This window comes from Pteronotus mesoamericanus, unplaced genomic scaffold (assembly GCF_021234165.1).
Source record: "Pteronotus mesoamericanus isolate MK-2021 breed Mesoamerican mustached bat unplaced genomic scaffold, CSHL_Meso_final contig_80, whole genome shotgun sequence".
Lineage (NCBI taxonomy): Eukaryota > Metazoa > Chordata > Mammalia > Chiroptera > Mormoopidae > Pteronotus > Pteronotus mesoamericanus.
In genome coordinates, this window is record NW_026555261.1 from 1612307 (window position 1) to 1634714 (window position 22408).

The 22408-nt window shown below is 67.9% G+C and overlaps 2 protein-coding genes across 2 annotated transcripts; one reads left to right on the forward strand and one right to left on the reverse strand.

Moving 5' to 3' along the window:
• The first annotated feature begins 4938 nt into the window (after window positions 1-4938).
• GTPBP6 (GTP binding protein 6 (putative)) lies at window positions 4939-10065 on the forward strand. Its single transcript, XM_054585042.1, has 10 exons — window positions 4939-5344; window positions 5618-5755; window positions 6287-6357; window positions 6502-6632; window positions 7007-7077; window positions 8052-8210; window positions 8642-8850; window positions 9015-9163; window positions 9506-9658; window positions 9812-10065. The coding sequence occupies exons 1-10, from the start codon at window positions 4978-4980 to the stop codon at window positions 9933-9935; spliced, it is 1572 nt and encodes a 523-aa protein (XP_054441017.1). The 5' UTR covers window positions 4939-4977; the 3' UTR covers window positions 9936-10065.
• A 3574-nt stretch (window positions 10066-13639) lies between these two features.
• PLCXD1 (phosphatidylinositol specific phospholipase C X domain containing 1) lies at window positions 13640-21316 on the reverse strand. Its single transcript, XM_054585043.1, has 8 exons — window positions 21268-21316; window positions 20441-20821; window positions 19903-20174; window positions 19301-19437; window positions 16759-16887; window positions 15821-15976; window positions 14678-14861; window positions 13640-13907 (listed from the first exon to the last, which is right to left on the reverse strand). Exons 3-8 carry the CDS (start codon window positions 20033-20035, stop codon window positions 13669-13671), a joined length of 978 nt encoding a protein of 325 aa, XP_054441018.1. The 5' UTR covers window positions 20036-20174; window positions 20441-20821; window positions 21268-21316; the 3' UTR covers window positions 13640-13668.
• Between the last annotated feature and the right edge of the window lie 1092 nt (window positions 21317-22408).

Consider the following 22408-nt stretch of genomic DNA (forward strand, 5'->3'; position numbering starts at 1 on the left):
CTCGTGCGCCAGCCGCCCGGGGCCCCGCCCACGGCCTGGCGCCTCCGCCCTGGGTCCAGGGCGTGTGGGGGGGGGGGGGGGGGACGACTGGTCCCCGGGAGACGCCTGCAGCCGCCCGCTTCTCCCGCACTGTCCCTCCTAAGGCTCTGTGTGTGTGCCACACTCGGGGGCGCCCCCTCTTCTGGGACAACCCTGAACTGCAAGCCCTGGGACCCCTCGCGGGCCAGTTGGTGGGGTCCTGCCTCCCCTCCCCGCCCGCTGTGCTCCGCCCCCGCCCCCCGAGCGGTGACGGGACAAGTTGCTAGGAGTCACCTCGGCCTTCTCGCCCGGTGCTCGGCGGCAGCAGCAGGGGGTCCCGTGCCCGCGAGGTGCCGGCAACGACACAGGGACGGCCGTCCGGCCCAGCCGCCCCGTGGACGCACAGACCTGGTCCTCACCCTCTCCAAGGAGGCTCCCAGGACCGATGGGCGAACATCGCGTTCCCGTGTGCGCGCCGAGCAAAGAGCGGGGGTGACGGGGGGCCGGTGCAGCCCAGATCCGCTGGGAAGGGCTTGGCCGTGGGGTCCAGGGACCACCCCAGGCCTTCCGCACGGCCCACGGGACACCCGGCCCTCGGCGTCTGGGAGTGCTGGTCAGGGCCTGAGACCACGACCCCCCGCGGGCTCCAGGCTCTGGTCTTCGGTGCCCCGTCCCCGGCCCCGCAGCTGCAGAGGCAGAGAGACACGTGGCCCGGCCGGGCTGGTCCGTGGCTCGGAGCACTGTCCCCGAGCCCAAGGTGGCGGGTTCCATCCCTGGTCCAGACAGTGCAAGGCACGGCCAACAACGCCTCCGTGTTCGGAGCCATAAACCGCCCCTCCCCCATCCTGTCCCCGCTCGGCTCCATGAGAAACCACCGCAAATTTCAGGAGCGCAGGCACGCAGGTGCCAGGGCTGCACAGCGGGTGGCGTCTGGGTCACCAGGCCGCGCTGCCCTGGGCCGGTGCAGGCGGCGGCAGGCCACGGGCCGGTCACCACAGCCCAGACCCAGGCGTCTCGGAAACGCCGTCTTGCTCAGGAATGGAGCTTCCATGGCGGCCCCCCTGTGCCACAGAGGTGCACGGACCCTTGGGACCGTCCCGCGCCCTTGGGTAACAGCAGACTGCCACACCCCCGTAGTGGCCCCGGTTCCCGAACCACGAGGACAAGGCCGCACGCTCCCATTCTGGACCCGTCAGGCCGCAGATCGGGGGTCTGTCCCGGGCGTGACGCATGCTCCAGGCCCTAGGGCCACAGGGCCACAGGGCCCTCTCCCCAGGGGACCCCGCCTCCCGGGCTCTGTGGGGGTGGAGCTCACGACCCCCTGACTCGCCTCTTCAGCGGAGCAGACTCCAGGCCGGGCCGGCGATTAGTCCATCAGGACAACGGGCCGCAGGAATTGCTCACAGTTGCCCAGCAGCCTCACCTACAGCATCCACGAGACAACCCCCGTCCCCCGAAGGCGAGCCCCGCCGGGGACTGAGGTGGGAACCGGAGGTCTGCCCAGGCTGGGACAGTCCCCGGCTTAGGGGGCGCCCACGCCCACTGGCAGCTTGTTGCCCTTGCCCCCTGCCATCCCGTGCCCAGCACCGCCCTGCACGCTCTGGCCCCTTGCTCACCTGCCGCATACCCACGCCGCGCCCCCGTGCCTCTGGCCCCTCTGCGCCCCAGCACAGCGCCTGCTGTTTGTCTCCTGCCCCCTCCCCTCCCCCCCCCCTCCCCCCCCCCCCCCCCCCCCCCCCCCCCCAGAAGCTGCACCCCCGCCAGCGCCTTGCTCCGCCCCCACGCCGCCTTGCCGCACTCCACACCACCACCCTCTGACCCGAGTGCAGCGTTCTGCGCCCCGGCTCACGCTCTGGCCCCCCTGCAGAAGCCAGGTAACCACACTCGGGTGCACGCGCCCTTCGCGCACGCAAGTCCTCCTCACAGGGAGACCTCAGAGCTCCGCTCGCCAACCCTCCCAAGCCCCCTGACGGGCTCTCCGCAGCTCCCAGTGTGCGAGGGGCCCGGCCTCCATCCTGCGCAGACCGCAGTGCTCTCTGGGAGACCAGTAAAAAACGCACTAATAATACCTCATCTCCAAGGACACATGAGACATTTCTGAGCACTATGCGCATCAGCTGGTGCGGCTCCAGCCCCGTGACCACCTGCAGCTGCTGAGGCCCGAGGCCAGCGGCCCGGGGATGTGACGCGGTCAGGCCTAAGTGGAGTCGCTGCAGACCAGACCCCGCGCCTGGGACCACGTCCCCCTGGCCAGGACACTGGCGGTGTTCGGTGGGATAGCTGTGTCCTTGGGGTCTCAGGGGGCCCTGGAAGGAAGTCTGCAGGGCAGGCCCCTCTCGGGCTCAGGGCAGGTACTCCCTGGTTATTTTCTCTCTGATGCGGTGTGATTTTGTGGGTCCCTTGATAAAGTGAAAACGACCCAGGCTCTGGAAAGCGCACTGGTTCCTGAGACTGCGGCCTCGTGGCGGCGGGGGCACAGCTCCGGACTCGCCCCCACCCCCGCGCAGGCGTCTACCGTCGACCCACGATGAAAGCCCAGGCGGGAGGGGAGAATCACCGCGCCCACGGAACCCCCCGCCGCCCCCTGTGCACACGCCCAGCAATCAGTTCATGAGCACAACCTGCGCCTGACTCGCTGTTCCTGCTGCGCGAATTGGTCTCAGCCCCACGTGCAGTCTCCTCGAGACAACCGCCCCCCAGACCACGAGACCCCAAGGGACGTCGAGCAGGCACGGAGGAGGCCCAGGACCCAGGCGGGAATCCAGCCGGCGCGTCCAGGAGAGCGCAGTCCCAGGACGCACAGCGGGTGTCGGTGGGACAGGTCGCCTGCGCGCACCCCGCCGCACCTGGCCCTCCTGATCGAGGGCGCCCAGTTCTCCCGCCCCGCCCGCCGAATCAGCGCGCAGCGCTCACACCACCGCCCCGCCCCACGCCACGCGCCACGGGTTTTTGCGCCACCGCCCCGCCCCGCCCCTGGTGCGCGCCCTCAGCGTCACTTAACAGGTCTTGTTGACGTTAAAAACCGACATTAGCAACTCCTCTGCTTTTAGTGATTGGTCCAGTACAATTACAACACAAATTATAGAGGGGCTGCTGTTCATTATCAAATGCATGTGCCCTGCCCACGAAATAGTGACCTCGCTACTTTGCAGTCAATCCCTGTGTCCAATTAACGTGTAAGCCCAATTAACATAAGGTATTAATTATAAAATATCCATTAGATCACATTCTAGGCAACGAATACACAGTGCTACATACTTTTTGAAAGTGTATATTCAGGATACAATTTTTAAAAAGATTTTATTTATTTTTAAAGAGGGGGGAGAAAAAGGAAAACATCCCTGTGCGGTTGCCTCTCGCGCGCCCCCTACTGGGGACCTGGCCCACAACCCAGGCCTGCGCCCTGACTGGGAATCAAACCAGACTCTTTGGTGCCCAGGCCAGCGCTCAATCCACTGAACCACACCAGACAGGGGATGGATACATTTTAAGTTAAAGAAGTGTTCAAAACAATATACAGCGTGGGGCAAAAGTCAGTCTATAGTTGTATGTGAAAACTTGGTTTTGTATCATTTACTAATTATTGTATTATTCTCCATATGAACTGTAAACCTCTTGGTCCTCCCTGTATACGATCCTTTATGATAGAAATTGTTTTGGATGAAAATTTAAAATATGTGTACACTCACACATACGCATGGGCCCTCCATATTTATGGGTTCTGCATTGGCAGCCTCACCCAAGCAGAGATGGAAAATACTCAGGTTGGGGGAAAGGCAGGGTGTTTCTGACTGAGCGAATGTTACATTGTTGCTGTGTTGGCAGGTCTCAGGTGGTTGCATCTGTACTGAACAGAGGCAGACGTGTTTCTCGTTACTATCTCTGAAACGATAGTGATGCTCTTACACAGCATTAACATTATCCGGTGTTGTAAGTAATGTAGCCACGACTTTAAAGTGTACCAGGGAGGATGTGCGTGGGCATGTGCCCCAATATTCCATTTCACATAAGGGACTTGAGCGCCCGCGGATTTTGGTGTCCGAGGGGGGCCCTGGAACCCCTCCCCGTGGATGCAGGGGCATGACTGCATGCGCGCGCGTGGGTATAAAGGACTGGAAGAACACACACAAAATCTCCAGGTATCTCTGTGTGGCCACATGGTGCGCAATTTTCATTTCCTGCTGTCTTCCTTTCGGCACCTCGTAATCACTCTGCTGGAATCGGGCACCCCTGCCCAGACTCGCAGGATCACCGACCCTCTGAGAACGAGCATTACACACACTCTCGCGGACAGTGAATTTGGGGACAGGCGGGGCCAGACCGTCCACGCAGACCCAAGAAAAGTCCAATTTCTAGGGGCCCTTGAGGCTGTCAACCATGGAAGGCGCGACACAGCCAGCCGTGAACTCACGCCCAAGTCCTTCTCGGGGCTGCAGACCCCCGGGCGCACCTGGAGACCGCCGAAGCAGAACGTGGGGACCCCAGGGATGGAAAAGGACGCTGGGGCTGCCAACGTGCACCCGGGACCCTCTCGGCTGCATTTCGAATCCCCGCGCGGCCCCGGAACCCATCCCAAACATCCCGGGGACCGCGAGCCGCGCCTGGGGCCAACGGGACCGGCTGGAGCCCCCAGGCAAAATCTGGGACCCGGGCCGCGCTGTGACCCCAGGGCAGGATCTGGGACCAGGGGCCCACGCCCGGGAGGGGCGCGGGAATCCGCCGGGTGGCAGGAGAGCCCGCCGAGGGGCTCGCAGTGTTTCCAGTCGCAGGGTCCTTCGCGAGCCGCCCGCGCGGAGGCGCACCTCCTACTAGGGCGCCAGCCCCGCGGACCCGTTCCTTGCGGGCCGCGACTTCACGTCCTACAGGCGGCGGCGAACACGTGACACGCACGTCCAATGGGCTTTCCGCAGGGACGCTCGCCCCCGAGTCCCCGCCCCGTGGCGTTCGTGCGGCCGCGGGATGTGGACCCTGCGGGCCGCCGTCCGCCCGGGGGCCGCGCTCTCGCGCGTGGTTCGCGGCCGCCCGGTACTCAGGGTCGCGCCGCCGCCGGCGGCGGCCTGCCCTGAGCGCGCGGTTGCGGCGCGCAGTCCCGGAGGTCCGAGGGGCCAGCAGGGGCGGCGTGGCGGTGGCCGGGATCCCTGTGCAGATGGCCGGGGCGGCGGGGCCGGACGGGCGGGCGAGGAGGAGGAGCCAGAAGATGCGGAGGCGGAGGAGGAGGAGGAGGAGCTGCTGCGGAGCGAGCCCTTGCTGCCGGCGGGGGCCCAGCGCGTGTGCGTGGTTCACCCTGAGGTCAAGTGGGGACCCGGGAAGCCGCAGCTGACGCGAGGTGAGCCGGCGCGGGCGGGGCGCCGAGGGCCGGACGCCCGGGGCGGGGCTTCATGGCCGGACCTTGTGGGGCGGGGGCGGGGGGCGGGGGGCGGTCCGGCCTGCGCCGAGGCTGCTACGGTGAAAGGACTGCAAGGGCGGGAACTCGTAGGACAGGGCTTCTGAGAAGGGGGCTGCCTTTGGGGCGGCTGGACTTAGGGGTCTAAGGGAACCCCTCCCAAGCGGCCCTGACTGGCTGCAAGCAGCCGTCGCCAAGAACGCGTCTCTCCCGAAGCCGAGTGGCAGGTGGCGGAGGCGAGGGCGCTGGTCCACACGCTGGACCAGTGGTCGGTGGTGGAGACGATGATCGTGCCCACGAAAACGCCCGACAGGAAGCTCATCTTCGGCAAAGGGACCTTGGAGCATCTGACAGGTGGGCCCCGGGCGCGCGTCCCTGCCCTTCTCCCTTCCTCCCAGCAGAACAGCAAGCACAGGCTGCCGCTTGGACTCGCATCCGATGTCAAAGAGCCTCCGGCGGCGAAGGAAGTTGAGCGAGCCTCTGCGGCAGGCAGTTCAGAGCGCGCGCGACCCCAGCCCTGCCCTCCCTCCCTCCTTCCAGCTGCCCATCGTCAGTGTCCGATGGGGGCCCTGCCTATGAACCCCGCTCTCCTGGGACGCTGACAGTTCGCCGCCCTCCACCCTGTCCCACCGTCCGGGGCTCGCGGTCCAGAGCCGCGCGCTGGAAGGGGGGCGCACTGCCTGTCTCTCTGAGCCTTGAGGTCATTCACTTCCCATGGGGACTCGGAACCCAGGCGTCCCCTCGACCCCAGTCCACACCTCCGCTGCCCCAGAGCCTCAGCTGCACACCTTGCTCAGAGGGTCCGCGGACGCGGCCCACCGACGTGCAGGGCCTGCCGCGCGCAGATGGGCAGGAGGGACCCCTGACGCGGCCTTCTCTCCTCAGAGAAGATCCGAGGGTTGCCACAAGTCACCGCCGTCTTCCTGAACGTGGAGCGCCTGTCTGCGCCCGCCAAGGTACGGGGCCCTGCCGTGGGCCGTCCACCCTCGGCACGGGGCCCCGGGTCAAGCCGCGCAGCAGGGACTCGGGACCCAGGGCACCTGATGGGCAGTGACGGGCGGGCTCCCTGTGCAGGCCCCTCACACGCGGTCCTTTCCCAGAAAGAGCTGGAGGCCGCCTGGGGCGTGCAGGTGTTTGACCGGTTCACCGTGGTCCTGCACATCTTCCGCTGCAACGCCCGGACCAAGGAGGCGCGGCTGCAGGTGGCCCTGGCCGAGCTCCCCGTCCTCAGGTGCGGGCTCCGGTGTCCCCGGAGACGGCAGAGCCGCCGCCTCGTTTCCCCGCGTGCGACTGCCGCTCGGGTGCAGAGCGGACAGAGCGTGGCCGGCCGCACCCTCCTGGGCCATGGCACCCGCGGGACACGGCTGGGGCGCGTCCCTCCGCAGGGCATTGCCCCGCAGCGGGGGGCCCTGTGCCCTGGACAGCAAAGGCCCCCACAAGGCAGTTCCCGCGCAGGAGGGAGACCCCGCGCCTTGTCCCTCTCCCTCAGGGGCGGCGCCCAGCGCTGCATCCTGGCCCTCACGCGTGCCTGCGGCGCCCGCCCGTCTCCCTGGACGGGCCTGTGCGTCTCCTCCCGTCCGCCTCCTCGCCCCGTTTTCACGACAGGTCCCACCTGAAAGACGTCGTCGCCCACCCGGATGGACGTGGAGGGAGCTCTCGCTACATCATGGGGTCAGGTAGCGTGTCCAGGGTCCGCGCACCCGCTGCTGGGAAGCGGGGGAGTCACGGCCGCCGCCTCTGGGGAGGGGCCCGCGTCCCGACCCAACCCCGCCGTGGCGGGAGCTGCCTACAGCGCTGGTCCGTGGCCTCATCACAAGCCAGGGATCCAGGTGGTCTGGGGGCAGTTCCAGCGAGGACCGCACACCCGGGGTTAACACAACGGAACCAGCCCGGGAGGGTGCGGCTCCGTGGACGGAGCGCCCGCCTGCGAACCTAAGGGTCCTCAGTTCAACTCCTGGTCAGGGCACAGGCCTGGGCTGGGGGCCAGGTCCCCAGGAGGGGGCGTGCGAGAGGCAGCCACACATGGATGTTTCCCTCTTTCTCCCTCCCTTCCCGTGTCTCTAAAAAATAAGTAAAGAAAAAAAAAAAGATTGTGGTACAAAATGCCATTTAAAATATGAGCCAGAAAAACATCTCCCCCGCCCCCGCTGCGCAGACCAGGCATTTGAGGCCCGGGGAGGGCCCTTCCCACCGCTCTCAGCTCCTGCCCCTCCCGTCTCTGCCCGTGACTCCGCGGGGCTTCTCTGGCTCCGCGTCGCCCGTCTCTTCTACGGACACTGTCACGGGACGTAGAGCCGCCCGGACCCAGCACGACCTCCTCTCAGACCCTTCCCGCCATCGCGTCTGCGAGGTCCCTGCTTCCCAGTCAGGTTCCGTTCCCAGAGTCTAGTGGTCAGAATGTGCCACATCTTGGCGCTGCCACTCGGCCCACTGGGGATATCGCGCGCGCTTCTTCCCAGGCTCTGACCTCATGCCAAGTGGAGGGCAGCCCAGCTGTCCTTGCACGACAGAAGCTGGAGGCGGGGGTGCCTGTCCAAGCGTGAGGCGTCCGGGTGGCGGCTGCCGGGCGTCCCTCGAGGCCGTCAGCGCAGCCGGCGCGCGCCCTGCCCTCCCGAGCCTGCTCCCTGACGCGCCTCCGTGGGGCTTCCAGGGGAGTCCTTCATGCAGCTGCAGCAGCGCCTCCTGAGAGAGAAGGAGGCGAAGATTCGGAAGGCCCTGGAGAGGCTGCGCAGCAAGAGGCAGCTGCTGGGCAGGCAGCGGAGGCGGCGGGAGTTCCCGGTGGTCTCCGTGGTGGGCTACACCAACAGCGGTGAGCGGTGGCCGGGTGAGGGGCGGGTGAGGGGCGGAGCCCAGCCCCTGTGAAGAGCTCGTGGGGCGTCTGGGCGGGGTCTCCTGTTGCGCCCCTGGTGCCGGGTCACAGGCACTCCGGCGGGGGAGGAGCACCAGCGAAGTCCCCGCGGCACAATTCACTCAGGAAGCGCGGCCTCTCGGAGCAGCGGCCGCTCTCTGTCCTCCCGGACCTTGTTGTCTGCGCCCAGCAGCGGCGGGCACCCCCTCACACCTGCAGCCAGGCTGGGGTGCCTCCAGGCCTAGAAGCGCCATAAGTGGATACGTGTAAATTCCCACCTCCCAGGAAGCGCAGATACGGTGCCGTGTCAGACGGATGGGTGGCCCTCTGCCGGGGCGCGGGAGGCGCGGGAGGGATTGTGACGCAGCGCGTGTCCCGTGCCCAACGCGCAGGAAAGACCACGCTGATCAAGGCGCTCACGGGAGACGCTGCTGCGCAGCCGCGGGACCAGCTGTTCGCGACGCTGGATGTCACGGCTCACGCTGGGTCGCTGCCCTCCCGCATGGCCGTCCTCTACATGGACACCATCGGCTTCCTGTCCCAGCTGCCCCACAGCCTCATCGAGTCCTTCTCCGCCACCCTGGAGGACGTGGCCCACTCGGTGCGTGCGGGGGTCGCAGCCAGGCCGTGAGAAAGCCCAGAGCTTTGCACGCGGTCCCGCGGGGGCAGCGTGGGGCACCCCCCCCCATACTGGCCCTGGCAGGTCTTCATGTGGGGCTGACGGGGGTTTTCGTTTGTCCTGCTGCGCGGCCATCTGGTCCCCAGGACGTCATCGTGCACGTGAGGGACGTGAGCCACCCCGAGGCGGACCTGCAGAAGGCCAGCGTGCTCTCGGCCCTGCGCGGCCTGCGCCTGCCCGCCCCGCTGCTGGACTCCATGCTGGAGGTGCACAACAAGGTGGACCTGGTGCCTGGGTGAGCCGCCCGCCCCGTCCCCGGGCCCCGGGGGGCTCAGCGCCCAGCGGGGGACAGCGCGTGCACTACCCCTGCCGCGTGCGTGGCGGCCAGGCCAGCTTGGGAAGGGAGGGGGAGGGGGCCCTCGGCCCAGCCGCCCAGTGTGTGCAACAGCCAGCGGCCCCTGGGGCAGGTGCGGAGCCTGCGCCTCGCGCACCCTGGGCCCCTTATGCTGCAGGCCGTGCTCCCCGCATTGGCCCGTTGGACAGGCTGTGTCCCCTCCTGGGACGGCCTGAGCTGGTCCCAGCTGGGCCCCGCACTCCAGGGTCCCGTTGAACCTGCTCCCCGGCCGTCCCCGCGCAGGTACCAGCCGCCGGAGCCACACGCCCTGGCCGTGTCCGCCCTCCTGGGGCTGGGGCTGGAGGAGCTGAAGGCTGAGCTGGAAGGCACCGTGTTGCGAGCCACGGGCAGACGGGTCGTGACCCTGCGCATCCGCCTGGCGGGCCCACAGCTGAGGTGGGTCGGGCAGGACAGGGGCGGGGGAGGGGCCGAGACGGCTGCGTCCAGGCCAGTCACCGCCCATGGGGTGGCCGGGGACCCGCCGGGGTAAGGCCGCCCTGAGCTCGCCGTTCGCGCCCCGCTGCCCACCTAAGCCGCCCCTCCCCCCAGCTGGCTGCACCAGGAGGCCACGGTGCAGGACGTGCGTGTGCTTCCCGAGGCCGGCGTGGCCGACGTCACGGCCATCATCAGCAGCTCCGCCTACGGCAGGTTCCGGAAGCTCTTCCCACAATGAACGGGCGCCTGTGGCCTGCAGACAGCCCCTCAGCCTTGAGGATGGCAGCGACCGCGGAAGGCAGCGGTGGACGCGGAGCGCTGCCGGGGGAGCGGGTCGTCGGCGCCTGGCGTGGACCGCGTTCGCTCCGACGCCTCCGACGACGCCGCCGCCGCAGGACGCGGAACCTCCGTTCCCCAGCTGTGAGCCAGGCTCCACCCAGGCGAGACCGCGCCCCCGGCTCCGTGTCCGCAGGCAGGGACCTCCTTCTTGGAGCAGAACGGCTGCGGAGATGCCTCTCCTGGCCCCTGGGGTCCGAGACAGAGGCCGGCGCAGAACTGGCCGGCGGTCCCGTGGCTCCAGAGATACGCGCGTGCCCCTCGGAGCCCAGGCCACTGAGCGCGCTCCCGAGGAGATGGGGCGGCCGGGGGTCTCTGCTCCCCTCTGCTGTGCGCTTTCCCTTAGACTTGCCCTCGCCCTGACGGGGGCGTTTCTTGCGTGGCCCCAGAAGGTCAGCTTTCGGGGCAATAAGGAAGTGACCACTGCCCCTGTGCCGAGCGTGCCGAAGGGGGTGTGGACCTGGCTGAGCGCTGCCCCTGCCTCAGGAGACGCCGAGGTGCACGCGCCGCGCACCGGCTCATCGTGGCCTCCCGCGCCCCCCCCCAGCTGCGCCCCCGCGCCTGCTGCCGCCCCGGCTGCATCCACACTCCAAACTGAGACGGAATAAATCCGTGTGGTCCGAAGCTGCCCATGGTGGTCGTCTGTCACGGCGGGCCCGGGACGGCCACACTCGTGGGGTCCTGGGTGCACACGGCAGTGGGAGGCTGCCTGTAGCCCCCACGGGACCCGGCCTCACCCACCCGCCCGCGGGCTGGGCTCCCAGGACCCCGCAGACCCTGTGCGGAGCTGGGACACGGTCCGACCTGGGGCCATGAGATGCAGGGCCCGTTGGTCCGTGCCCTTTGGCTCAGCCGCCCGGGGGGGCCGTCCCAGAGTCTCTGGCCCCGAGGGGGTTTCTGGGAGACCCCCGCTGGCAGGGGTCCCCCCTGGGGCGTGCTCCCCAGGCCCTGAGATCCAGCCCCGAGAGCAGCAGCCCGTGGCCACCCTGTCCCCTCCAGCAGCTGCGCCGGCTCCCCCAGTTCTGCTCGGCTGGGAAGTGGGAGGCGGCGTATGTGACGGCGAGGCCTTCTGGTCTCTGGGTGCCGGCTTTCCCGCTGGTTCGCCCACCCCCACGGTGCCCTCCCCCAAGGACTTGAACTGTGCACAGGCTGGCGGACCGCAGCGTCCACATGCCATGGCGTGAGCTCAGCAATGCAGGCCTGCGGGTGAGGAGGTGGGACCTCTGGGGCCCAGAGCCAGGGCAGGGGCCTCAGGAGCCGCAGGGGGAGGCTGGGGGTCTCGTGGTTCCCCAGAGGGGGCACCCTTTGGGGCAGAAGGTACTAAGCCCTCCTCACCCCAGACAGGCTATGTCTGCTCGCAGCTTGCGGGTGCACTGTGCCCAGAGGAGCCGGGTCTCTGAGAACAACCCCGAGGGGGGGGGAGGACAGCGGGCACCCGAGGAAGGCAGCCTGGGCCGGGCTGACCCCGGGAGCAGAAAGGCGGAGGGACAGAGCGCCATGGGACTGTGTCCCCTTCACAGACATTTACTCAGCAGTTTACAAAGCGGCTGGAAGCCGCCTCGCCCGGAGGATCCTTCTGGAACGACGTGCCTGTCTAGCTCAAAGCTCGGGAAAGCCACCTTTAAACGGAAGCACAGAACCTTTGCCTCACGCTCCCTGTAGGAAGCTCGCGCATGACAACTCTCAAAACGCCCGTCTGGCCCTTGGATTTACGGGAACAGGAAGAGTCATGAGCAGGGAGGAGGCCACAGCCGAGGTTTTCAGGAACTGCCCAGGACCAGGAGGAGGTGGTCCGTGCGGTTAACGTGCGTGCCTCTCCTTCCTGTGCCGCCCGCGCCTGCATGGCCTGGTGACGGGAAGTCCCCGCTCAGGCCTGACGTCCGCGTGTTTCCGCTGTTCCCTGGAGGCAAGCGATCCCTGCTGAGCGGCCCGGGCGCAGCTGCGAGGCGCTGGCGGGTCTCGAGGGGAACCCTGGGCGCTCCGTCGGAGCTGCGCCGTCCGGGTACCGCGCGCCAGGGCCTGGGCACGTCCCGATCCCGGGGCCTGTGTTAGGCCAGGATGTCCTGACACCGTCGCCCACAGCAAGAGCAGATCTTATTCTGGGAAATGACTTCTGTGGTCCCAAAGACAACGCACTCCAATGCAGATTAACTGATTTTTCAAGATGGTCCTAAGAAAACATAAAGCGTGACGCCCTTCCGCGCCGGAATATTGCTCCCGGTCATGAGCCCAGGGACCCCGTTAGGAGGGAGGGGACACACGAGGCAGGACCCATCCTCTGTCCCGGGACGGGGCCTCTCAGCGCTGCCAAGCCACACGCAGGAGGGAGGTGCTTTTGTGACCCTGGAGCTTCTGGAATCGTGGCTCCCGGGTCGCAGGAGGCGGAGCCACGGCCGGTGCGGGTGATGCTGAGGTGGGAGGAATTTTCACGAATGGAGGCGCCAGGGCGAACCCGGGGCAGCCGAGCACCAGAGCGGTGCTTTTTGTCTGTCCCAAGGCGGGGGCGGGGGCGGGGGCTCGCCTCGGCGGCAGGCCAAGCCCGGTTGGGTGCGGGGTGGGGGGTGGGCAGGGTGCAAAGCACGGGGCCCCCGTGTGTACGGGGCACGCGCGTTAGGACTGGCTACTGCGGGTAATCCCGGTGGACTCTGGGCTGCAGGTGGCCTGTGGCGGTGGGCACCTGCCCCCGGTGGCGGGGGCGGGGCGCACGGGCCTGGTGCACGTGTCGGACGATGGGCCGTGGGCTGGACTGCCACGCGCTCCCAAGTAAGGCCCGTGTGTCCTTAGGAAACAGCTCTCGCCGGGAGGGGCCGTCTGGAAACGGAGCCTTGGCGGGGGCACAGCGTGGCAGCTGTGACCGCGCTGGCTCAGTGTAACCCCCCAGCCCCCCCCACATGCACACACCGCCGCTGGGCAGCCCCGTCCTGGCCCACACCAGGCCTGATCCGGTCCTAGGTCCGGAGGGGGCGGAGGGCGGGCGAGGGTGGGGAGGGGAGGCAGCGCCGCTGCAGGACACTGCTCACACCTGCGTGCTCACACCTGCGTGTTCACACCTGCATGCAGGAGGCCGCTGGGAAACGGGGCGCCGGGGGACCTTGCTCCACGCCCTTCACCGTTATGTTACTAAGAAACCCCCAGATTCCCTTCGTTCCTCCGGGTCATCGCAGTCAAAGCATCGTCGTCGCAGCGGCCCCCGGGACCCGGGACGCCTGCCGGCGGGGGGTGCGGGGCAGAGGTAGGGGACCGGCCAGCCTTCCCGGGACCTAGAGATAGTTGCTCCCGTGACCTCGAAAGTGTTTTCTGAGGAGCTCCTGTCACGCTCAGTGCTGCCCAACCGGCAGGACCCCGCTGAAGGCTCCGTCGCTGGCACTCGGAGGGTGTCCCTGGGCCACCCCCAAAGCCGCCGCCAGGGGACGCCGCTGAGCGCCTGGTGGGCGGCCCGCGGCGGTCCGAGCCGGAGGGCGGGACCCGCAGCCCCAGGTAACGGCTTCCCGGAAGAGGCGCCCCCGGAGCCACCTGGGACGATCGGCGCCGTCACGGAATTCGCCCCGCCGCCCCCGCCCGAGACAGGGGTGCCCCGGACGCCCGCCGCGCTCCTCCCCGGCGTTTGGCCTGCGAGCTCGAGGGAGGACGCGCGCTCAGCAGCCGAGCAGCTTCTCGTTGAGCCTGATGACGTCGCTGACGAAGGAGTCCGAGCCGATGAAGTCGCCCGCGATGACGTTGACGCAGCGCGGGCCGGGCCCCGGGCTCTGCTCCCGCACCCACGCGGTCAGGCGCGGCAGGTTGGGCAGCGTCAGCTTCCTCAGGGACTGGCCCGGGTGCGCCAGGATGTACTGCAGGTTCTCGGTGAGGTTGATGCCGGCCACGAACACGCCGCCTGCAACGGCAGGGCGCCGGGACGGTGACCCCGAGGCCCGCGAGCCGCGGCAGCCACCCCCCGGCGTCCGGCTCCGTCTTCGGAAACGAGAGCTCAGACAGCCAGGCTCAACCGGCGTCGGGTCCGTGTGCTCCAGTCGCAGAGCGCGCGGGCCTGAAACGGCCCCCAGGATCCCACGTCCTCCGCCCTGAGTGGAGACCGAATGGTGTCCCCGAAGATGTGCCCGCCTAACCTGCATGCCCTGCGAACGAACATGTGACCGAACACGGCCAAGGGGCTTTGAGAAACGATGAAGTCAGGACGTCCCCTTCTTCAGGCCAGCGGACGTCACAAAGCAGAAGCAGCGCCGGCCGTGACTGAAGGAGCTGGGGCTCCTTGTCGCGCAACTGCCCAAAGCGCTGATTTCCTTAAAGTCACCAGCCGCTAGAGGACGGAGCAGGCTCCGACCGGACACACACGGGCCGAGGGCGGTGCCGGAGGTGCACGAGGCGCAGGAGCCGCTCGCTGCTCCTCGCTCAGGGCCGATGGCCACCGTGCAGCCACCAGGCCTTACGCCCCTCAGCACTAAAACCGCACGCGTGTGCCATGCGTGATGTGTGGGCCCGTGTGCATGAATGTACGTGCATGACGTGCGCGCGCGCAGACAATGTGTGCACACGCGCGAGCTCACCACGCATGTCCGTGCGTGCACCGCCGCACGCTGGCCTGAAAGCCCCTTCGCGTCGAGCCCGGAGCAGCGTCCGCCCCGCCCCCGCGCTGCGCGCACCCACCTGGGCGGCCGCAGCTCTTCATGTGCTCCAGGTAGCGGATGAGCTTCTCAGGCTTCACCTGGTCCGCCCACCAGTAGGGCACGTCCGGCCACAGCTCCCGGTGCCGATTCACGGAGCCCGCGTCGTCGTAGGAGAGGAGCACCTGCTGGCCGCGCGCCCACAGCTGCCGCAGCGTCGGCACCTCCTGCGGAGCACGGGGGCGGGGCTGGGAGGAGGTGCGTCTTTCTGAGAGGGCGGGAGGCGGGGCGTCGACGCCTGCCTTGTGGCGTCCGGATTGGCCCAGGACTCGGACCCTCGTTCCTGTCCGCGCAGCCTGACCCCACTCCGTGAGTGGCGGGGCAGGAGCGTCACCGGGAGTCAGTGGGACACTTTCGAGGGCCGCTCTGCCATCCCTCTTCGGCTGGAAGGCCCGCGTCCCCACCTCCTTCTCCCCCCTCCCCCAGACATCCCCAGGGAGACGGCGGGCGTCCCCGAGGGCAGCCTCTCCCCCCGGTGCCCTTTCGGGGACCGGCAACGGGGGTCCCCAGGCTGCCAGCAGCACCGCCGTCTCTGCTTCCGCCCGGACCTGTCGGGGACACGCTCTGTGCTGGCCTGACAGGGTGTAGCTGCAGCAGCGCCAGGCACAGGGGTGGGACGGCACAGGGAGGTGTGGATGGGGAGGGACTCAAGCCTGAACAGCTCCAGGATTCAACCCTCTAGGCTCCCTGGGGAGGAAGGGGCGATGCAGACCAGAACCCACGGCAAACGTGGAAGGCTATCTGCTTGCTTAAACCGCAGGTGGGGTTACAGGCCGATCTGTGTCCCCAAAGTTCGTGTGTCAGGGCCCTGAGCACAGGACCCCAGGGTAAGGCTGGGCTAGGAGGTGGGTCTCAGAAGCGTGACTGACATAAGAGGGGGTCGCTCGGGTGGCCCCCATCCCACAGGACTGGGGCTGTATAAGAGGAGGAGACGGGGACACACACACACCCAGAGGGACACCCGTGGGAGGACACAGGGAAGACGGCCGTCCCCGCGCCCAGGACAGGGGCCTGCGGGGGGACCAGCCCTGCCCCCGCCTTGGAGCCCTTCAGCAGGTGTAGCTGCCCATGTGTGGTCCCACCCCTGTCCCTCCCAGGAGCCGTGGGCAGGCCCGGCTGGTCTCACCCCTCGGGGACACAGCATGTCCCCAAAGATGTTCTTGATGCAGGTGACCAGGTACTCATGCAGGTCCTGCGTCATGCCCTCGAAGTTCCTGCACGCCAGGATGACCACCTCCTGGGGGTGGCTCTCCAGCCACTCGGAGATCTCTGTGAGCGTGTCCTGGGCAGGGACAGGGGTGTGTGGGCTGACACAGCCTGACACAGCCTGACACAGTAACACAGCCTCACACAGCCACACAACCTGACTCAGCCCAGAAGACGGGGACACCCCCCACCTGTCGAAGCGGCTTCCCAGCGTATGGCTCAGGTGCTGAAGAAGGCAACAGAGAAAGCACGCGCTGCCCTCTGGGGACTCAACTGCCTGAGGGACAGCTGGGCCAATAGCCACGAGTCGGGGAAGAGCTGTGTGCACATGTGCAGTGCATGAATGTGAGGGTTCTTGTGCATGTGTGAATGTGTGCGGTGCATGCACATGCATGCATACAGTGTACTTGTGTGTACTCCCCCCGCCACAGAACTCTGTGTGTGCACACATCAGCTTGGGAAGCTCCAGGGGGCATGTGAGGTCCCGTGGGTGACCTGCACAGTGAGGTCCCGGGGACGGCCCCTCCGAAGTCCAGGGGCCCGCAGCGGGGCCCAGGGGATGGGGGCAGCTGTGCGGCCGACGGTGACCCATCACAGAGTGGCTTGGGAACGCCTGTCCAGCAGCCGACAGGAGACGGGACAGAGGACGTGCACACGGCAGGCAGAAAGGCATCCAGGGGTGCACTTTGCGAAACCCCAGGCTTCCCCGGGGAGCCAGGTGGGGTGGCCAGGGCAGACTCAGGGACACAGGGTGGCCGCGAATTCCAGACAGCGGCGGCCAGAGGTCGGCCACCTCCCGTCCGGACAGCCGTGGGTGCCCATCGCGGCTCGACGCCTCGCTGGCCGCCCGCCCCCTACCTCCACCAGCACGGTCGTGTACATCATGTGCACGAAGTGCAGGTTCTTCTCCGAGCCGTCCTGCATGTGCGCGATCCGCAGGTCCAGGTAGCGCACCCCCGCGTCCAGCTGCTCCGTGACCGTCAGCACCTGCAGACGGCGAAGGCACGTCACCCCTGCTCCCCGCGGCCGCGCTCGCGGGTCAGTGCCCACTGCGGGCTGCCCCGCCCGAGGCCAGATCGCAGCCGAGGCGCCGCCCGCGCCAGGCCTTGCACTTGTCTCCGGGGCACGCGGGCCGTGGCGCGTTCCCGGGGTGGGGCCTGTCCTGGGAAGCGCTGGGCTGGCCCCAGCGCCCAGTGTCCCCTTGGCTCTGGCCGGGACTGGACGGCCCTTCACGGTCCCACCGGGCCCTCCTCCCAGGCACTCACTGGAAGGACCCCCGCCCCCATGGGCCACAGCAGCTCCGGCTGCGGTCCTGGACCCCATCCGGGACTCTCAGAGGTCAGAGCGTGCCCAGGAAAGTCCACTGCAGCGGGGACTCTTCACCCACAAACAGCTCCAGGAAAGGCAAGAAGGCATCCGGAGAGAAGACGAACAGAAGACAAGGCTCCCGCTCTCCACACGGAGTCCCAGCGGGAAAAGGGAGGCTGACGCAGCTCACAGAGCAGTGTGTGGCGCGCCATCCTCACGCGGCGTCATGACGGGGAGGAGAACATGAGTGTGAAGATAGGAAATGGGGCGCAGAATGGCACTTTGCTGCTGTCACAACGGTCATAGAAAAAATAAGAAGTGATATCCACATTTAAAAAAAAAAAAAAAAAGGCCCTGGCTGGCGTGGCTCCGGGGACGGAGCAGCTGCCTGCGAACCAAAGGGTCGCCGGTTCGATTCCCAGTCCGGGCACAGGCCTGGGTTGCGGGCCAGGTCCCCAGCAGGGGGCGCGTGAGAGGCAACCACATATGGATGTTACCCGTTCTTCCTCTCTCCCTCCCTGTCTCTCTAAAAATAAAGAAATAAAATCTTAATTTTTTAAAATTCTAAATATACATAAAAAGAAAATAGTACTTGCCTCTGTAGAAAAAATAATGGAAAAAGCAAAAAATACATATATGAAAAGAAGAAAATACTAAGACCTCTACACAATAGAAAAAACTAAGAAATGGTTACCATAAAAAATGCTAATGTGCTCTGTACACAAAATAAGAGGGAAAAGCGTAGAATTAATGTGAAAATGCGGTTTGCAGCCTGTGTGGCCGTGCGGGGAGCTGGGGTTTCGGCTCCGCGATCCCGCGGCTCTGCCGACGGAGGCCCCTGCGCGCGGGCCGAGGCCGCGGTGTGTGCAAAGGCCTCGGTGGGTGTCGTTCAAGCCCCGAAGTCCCAGAGGCACGGGCGTCCTGTGCGGGCGAAGCAGCAGTGCAGCTGCGCCCCTGGCAGCGACCACCCGCCTAAGGAGCAGCGCGCGGAGGTCCCGCGTCGGCCTGGGACCCCCGGCTGCCGGCGGAGAACTCCCTCGCCGCGGGGCGATGGATCCGCTCCGTCTCCCCCCCGGCGTCTGAGCCGCGAAATCACAGCGGCGCCCGCCCCTCCCCGGCTTGTATCCCTGCGAACGCTCCCCGGGAAGCGCCTGCTGACGACACCAGACACCCCCAGGACACCCCGCAGGTTCCCAACCACCCTGCCCGGCCCCGCCGCGCCCTTCCTCCCTCCGGGGCTGCGCGGTGAGTGTCCTGGCTCCAGGGCCTCTGGCGTCTGACGGAGCCAGGAATGCGGCTTCCCCACGTTCCACTGGGGCTCCCTGCCCGGCGCGTGGGCCGCCCGCCTGCCCTGGGGGAGTGAACCTCAGAGCAAAGCCAATTGCAGAGGACGGAGCCCCGGGTGGAGGGGACGGCCCCCGCCCGCCCGTCCAGCAAGCGCGGCTGCAGGGAGGGAGCCGGAACGGCGCAGCGGGAAGAAGGCCGCTGGCTGGGCCATCACACGCCCTCCGCCAGGGCCGCAGCCCCCTGGGCGCCGCACCCACAGCCAGCCCTTCCTCTCCCCGGCCGCCGGGGTCCACTCCTCCCGGCGACTCGCGGTCCCTGAAATCTCCAAGGGTGTGCGCGGGGGCGGGGCGGGGGCCGCACAGACGCGGGGCTCGAGGAATCCCTGCAAGAGCGACCCGCGGCCTCAGCGGCCAGGCCGCTCTCCCAGGCAGTCACACGAGGGCACGTGTCAGGGCAGCTCTTGGCATGTGCACGTGCGCGGAAATCCCCGCGAGGAGCCTCTGGCCGCCCCCCACCCCCCGCGCCGCGGAGAAGCCAGGGCTTTTACCCGCAGGACCCGGTGGGCCGGGTCTCGCCCAGGGGCCTGCAGGCCCGACGCCGCCGGCACCGCGACCTCCAGCGCAGCCTGCACCGCGCGCCCGTCGCGCCCGCTTCGAGGCTGATTCGGCAGCAAACCGCGTCTGTCTGCGGCCGCCGCGGGTGTCGCCGGGGCAGCGGGAGCTGCGTTTTCCGCTTCCGCCCCTGAGGGTGAGGGCCGCGGCCGCCAGGGGGACGCTGCTCGGGCGAGCCCGGCCGCGATGCTCACCTGGGTGACCGACCACTTGAGCACCACGGGCTGCGTGAGGCAGGGCAGCAGCCGGCCCAGCAGCTGCAGCAGCCGGGACTCTGTCTTCGAGATGGGGCACTTCTTGTTCAGGCTGTAGGTCATCGTGTCGTGGCTGCCTGCCGTGAAACCGGGGCCACACGGCCGTGAGCCCTCCCCGCCCCGTGCTTGCAGCCGCAGGGGGACAGGGGGACATGCCAAGAACACGCCAACGGCGGCCCCGAGGCCACACCCTCCCAGAGCCCGCTGCGAAGACCTGTATGGACACAGGGCCTTTGCAGACGGGAAGAGTGAAGGATCTGGGAGGCGTCCTGAGTCAGGGGGCCCTACATCCCAGGACAGGGTCCTGAGAAGAGACAGAAGAGGAGACGCAGACCCCGAGGAGATGCCCCGTGGAGATGGAGGCAGAGAGGGAGGGGCGCGGCCACCGCCCAGGGACGCCTGGGGCCCCCGGACCTGGCAGAGGCGGGAAGGGCCCTCCCTGGAGCCGGGGGAGGGAGTGCGGCCCCGGGGCACCCTGAGCAGCCGTCTCGCAGCCGCATGTGCACCCCCTCCCGATCCCCCACGGACAGGCAGGTGCTCACCTGGGATGGCCAGCTGGTGCAGCGGGAGGTCCCAGAGCCGCGGGCAGAGCGCTGCCATCCAGTCTGCGTTGGCATCATTGGCCCGGCAGCCCAGGCTTGGGAAGCCGCGAGGCGCACTCACCTGCCCGGCCATCGGGGGGTGCCGGTGCACTGGGAGGGACAGCAGGTCAGGCAGAGTGAAACCCGGGGCAGAGCCAACGCTCTTTTCACTGCAGGGAGGCAGCGGCTTTAGGAGAACAAAGCCAGGCTTCTCCAGCGGGTGGTTTCAGGGGCTGAGAGGGGAGGGGAGATGGGGAGAGTTCCTGAGGGGCGGACAGACAGGCACAGAGAGAGACAGAGACACAGACACAGAGACAGGGACGGACCAAAACACCCCAGACCGACGGAGGGACAGACAGAGACAGGCAGGCGCAAGAGAGAGACAACGTGAGACAGAGAGGGAGGCAGGGGCACAGCGATGGAGAGACAGACGGACAGACAGGCGCAGAAGGACTCAGGAGCCCCGGCGCCGTTTTCCCGGGGGAGGGGGGGCCCTCACCGTCCCGGCCCAAGAACGCCCCTAGGACCGTGGGGCGGCGGCACAGCGCTGGGGCTTCCCTCCTGGGGGCGCGACGAGGCCGGCACCTCTAGCAGCGCCGAGACGGAAGCGCGGACTCCACGCGTGAAAGGCTCGGGGACTGAGCCGGCGCCGCAGAAGGGAGTGGGGCTGGGGCGCCGGAGTGGACACGAGGTCGGGGGTCCGCGGGTCTGGGCGGCAGCGGACGGGAGAGCGAACTGCTTCTCAGGACGAGCAGCCGAGGTCAGACGTTCCTGAGGGGGCACAGCACTCAGGACGCGCCCACTGGTCTGTGGGGACTCTCGCGGCGCACCCCGTCCCCCTGGCAGGCGTAGGGCCCGCACGTCCGTGGTTTCGCGGGACCTGCAAGGTCAGCCGTGTCCCCAGTCTCGCGGAGCTGCCCCGCGAGAGACAACGGAGCCTTCGCGGCCCTGGGCGCGCCTGCGGGTGGGGACGCCGGGGACACACTCAGAACATAGTTGGCAGGTGAATAAACGGAAGGATGAGCCGCGGCCGCCGGCGCGCGGCATCCCTGGACCGCGGTCGCCGGGCTCCCCGGCCCTCGGCGCCCCGCAGCCCCGCGGCCGAGGGACCCTCGCCACCGCGTCCTCCCTCCCGGCAGACCGAGGTCACGGCCCCGGAGCCCCGTCCCCGTCCCGAGGGCCCAGCAGCTCCGAGCCCGGCGAGTTCCCGCCCCGGCCCGGTCCGTGCTGGGTCGGGTCGGCGACGGGACAGCGGACCACGCGGGGCCACGCCGCGCCCGGCCGTCTCCCTGCGGGAACTCAGGCCCCCAGACGAGCGACACCCACCTCCGCGGCGCCTCGGTCCCTCAGTACGGCGTCCGCTGCGGGTTCCGTGCCCGATGCTGTCGCCGCCGTCACTCGGCGCTTCCGAGAGCAGCTGCCCGCTCATTGGGCCGCGCTGGGCCCGCCCAGGGGGAGGGGTCGGGGGAGGGGCCGCAGCCGGCAGGCGACTCCACCCAGGCCGGGGGCGGGCAGCGGCGCCCCGAGTCCAGAGCAGGGCCCCGCTGTGGGGACAGCCCTGCGGGCTGAAGGGGGTCCCGGCCTCACAGCCCTCAGACCCTCACGGAGACGTCGGGACCCCCGACCGTCGCCCCGAGCGGGGCCGGCAGTCAGAGGACTCGACAGGGGCGTGGCCGGGGGGTCACCACAGGTCAGTGGTCAGAGGACGTGATCTGACGGCTGGACCCCCTCTGACCGCTGCGCCCCCCGCCCCGCCCGCGGTCCCTCTGGGCCCCAGGCCAAAGCAAACCTGACCTCGGACAGACCTCCGGTTGCATCATGCCCGCGGGCCAGGCCTGTGATCTCGGGCCAAGTGGCCGCGTCCCTTCCTCGAGCGTCCGGCCCTCGTAGCCCGAGTGGCCCTTGGCGCAGGCCCCACCGGAGCGTGTCTCCGGAGAGAGCTAGTGCATTTCCAGGACGAGGCCGCCCCGCGGGCTTCTCAGCCCCTCCCTGAGGCGACCGGCCGCAGGCTGGGGCCCTCGCCCTCCTCCCTCCCCTCGTGACTCGGTGGGAGGCCCATTCAGCAAAGGGCCTCGTGCCCCTGCCCCGGCCGGTGCCTGTCGAGAGAGGGCAGAGCCCCGGGGGCTGACAACAGCGGAGGAACCCCCACAGGAGGCTCAGGGCGGGGGCGGGGGGGGGGGGGGGGGGTTGGGGATGCAATTCTTTCTCTAATCCTCTGAGCTGGGGCGCGGGGCTCCTTCCGGGCTCCCAGGCACTGTTCCAGGTGCCGGCTCCCAACGCAGCCCCCACCCCCCACCTCCAGTGTTTGAAGAGAAAATAGTGAGATTTCCACTCCAAAGACATGCAAACTCGATGATCCCAAGCCGAGAAAGGACAGCCCACTTACAGAAACCCTGCTAAGCTGGGTGAACTCCAAAGCAAATGGGAAGATGTTAAACACAGCAAAAGATAAAGATAATTATTCAAC

Coding starts and splice junctions, on each gene's coding strand:
- PLCXD1 (XM_054585043.1), bottom strand. CDS start 20,035: ATGGCCGGGCAGGTGAGTGCGCCTCGCGGCTTCCCAAGCCTGGGCTGC. Junction 15,977..16,758: donor ACACGACCGTGCTGGTGGAG/GTAGGGGGCGGG, acceptor GTCCCTGCCCAG/GACACGCTCACAGAGATCTC. Junction 14,862..15,820: donor ACATGCTGTGTCCCCGAGGG/GTGAGACCAGCC, acceptor CGTGCTCCGCAG/GAGGTGCCGACGCTGCGGCA.
- GTPBP6 (XM_054585042.1), top strand. CDS start 4,978: ATGTGGACCCTGCGGGCCGCCGTCCGCCCGGGGGCCGCGCTCTCGCGC. Junction 6,633..7,006: donor GCCGAGCTCCCCGTCCTCAG/GTGCGGGCTCCG, acceptor TTTTCACGACAG/GTCCCACCTGAAAGACGTCG. Junction 9,659..9,811: donor CTGGCGGGCCCACAGCTGAG/GTGGGTCGGGCA, acceptor CCCTCCCCCCAG/CTGGCTGCACCAGGAGGCCA.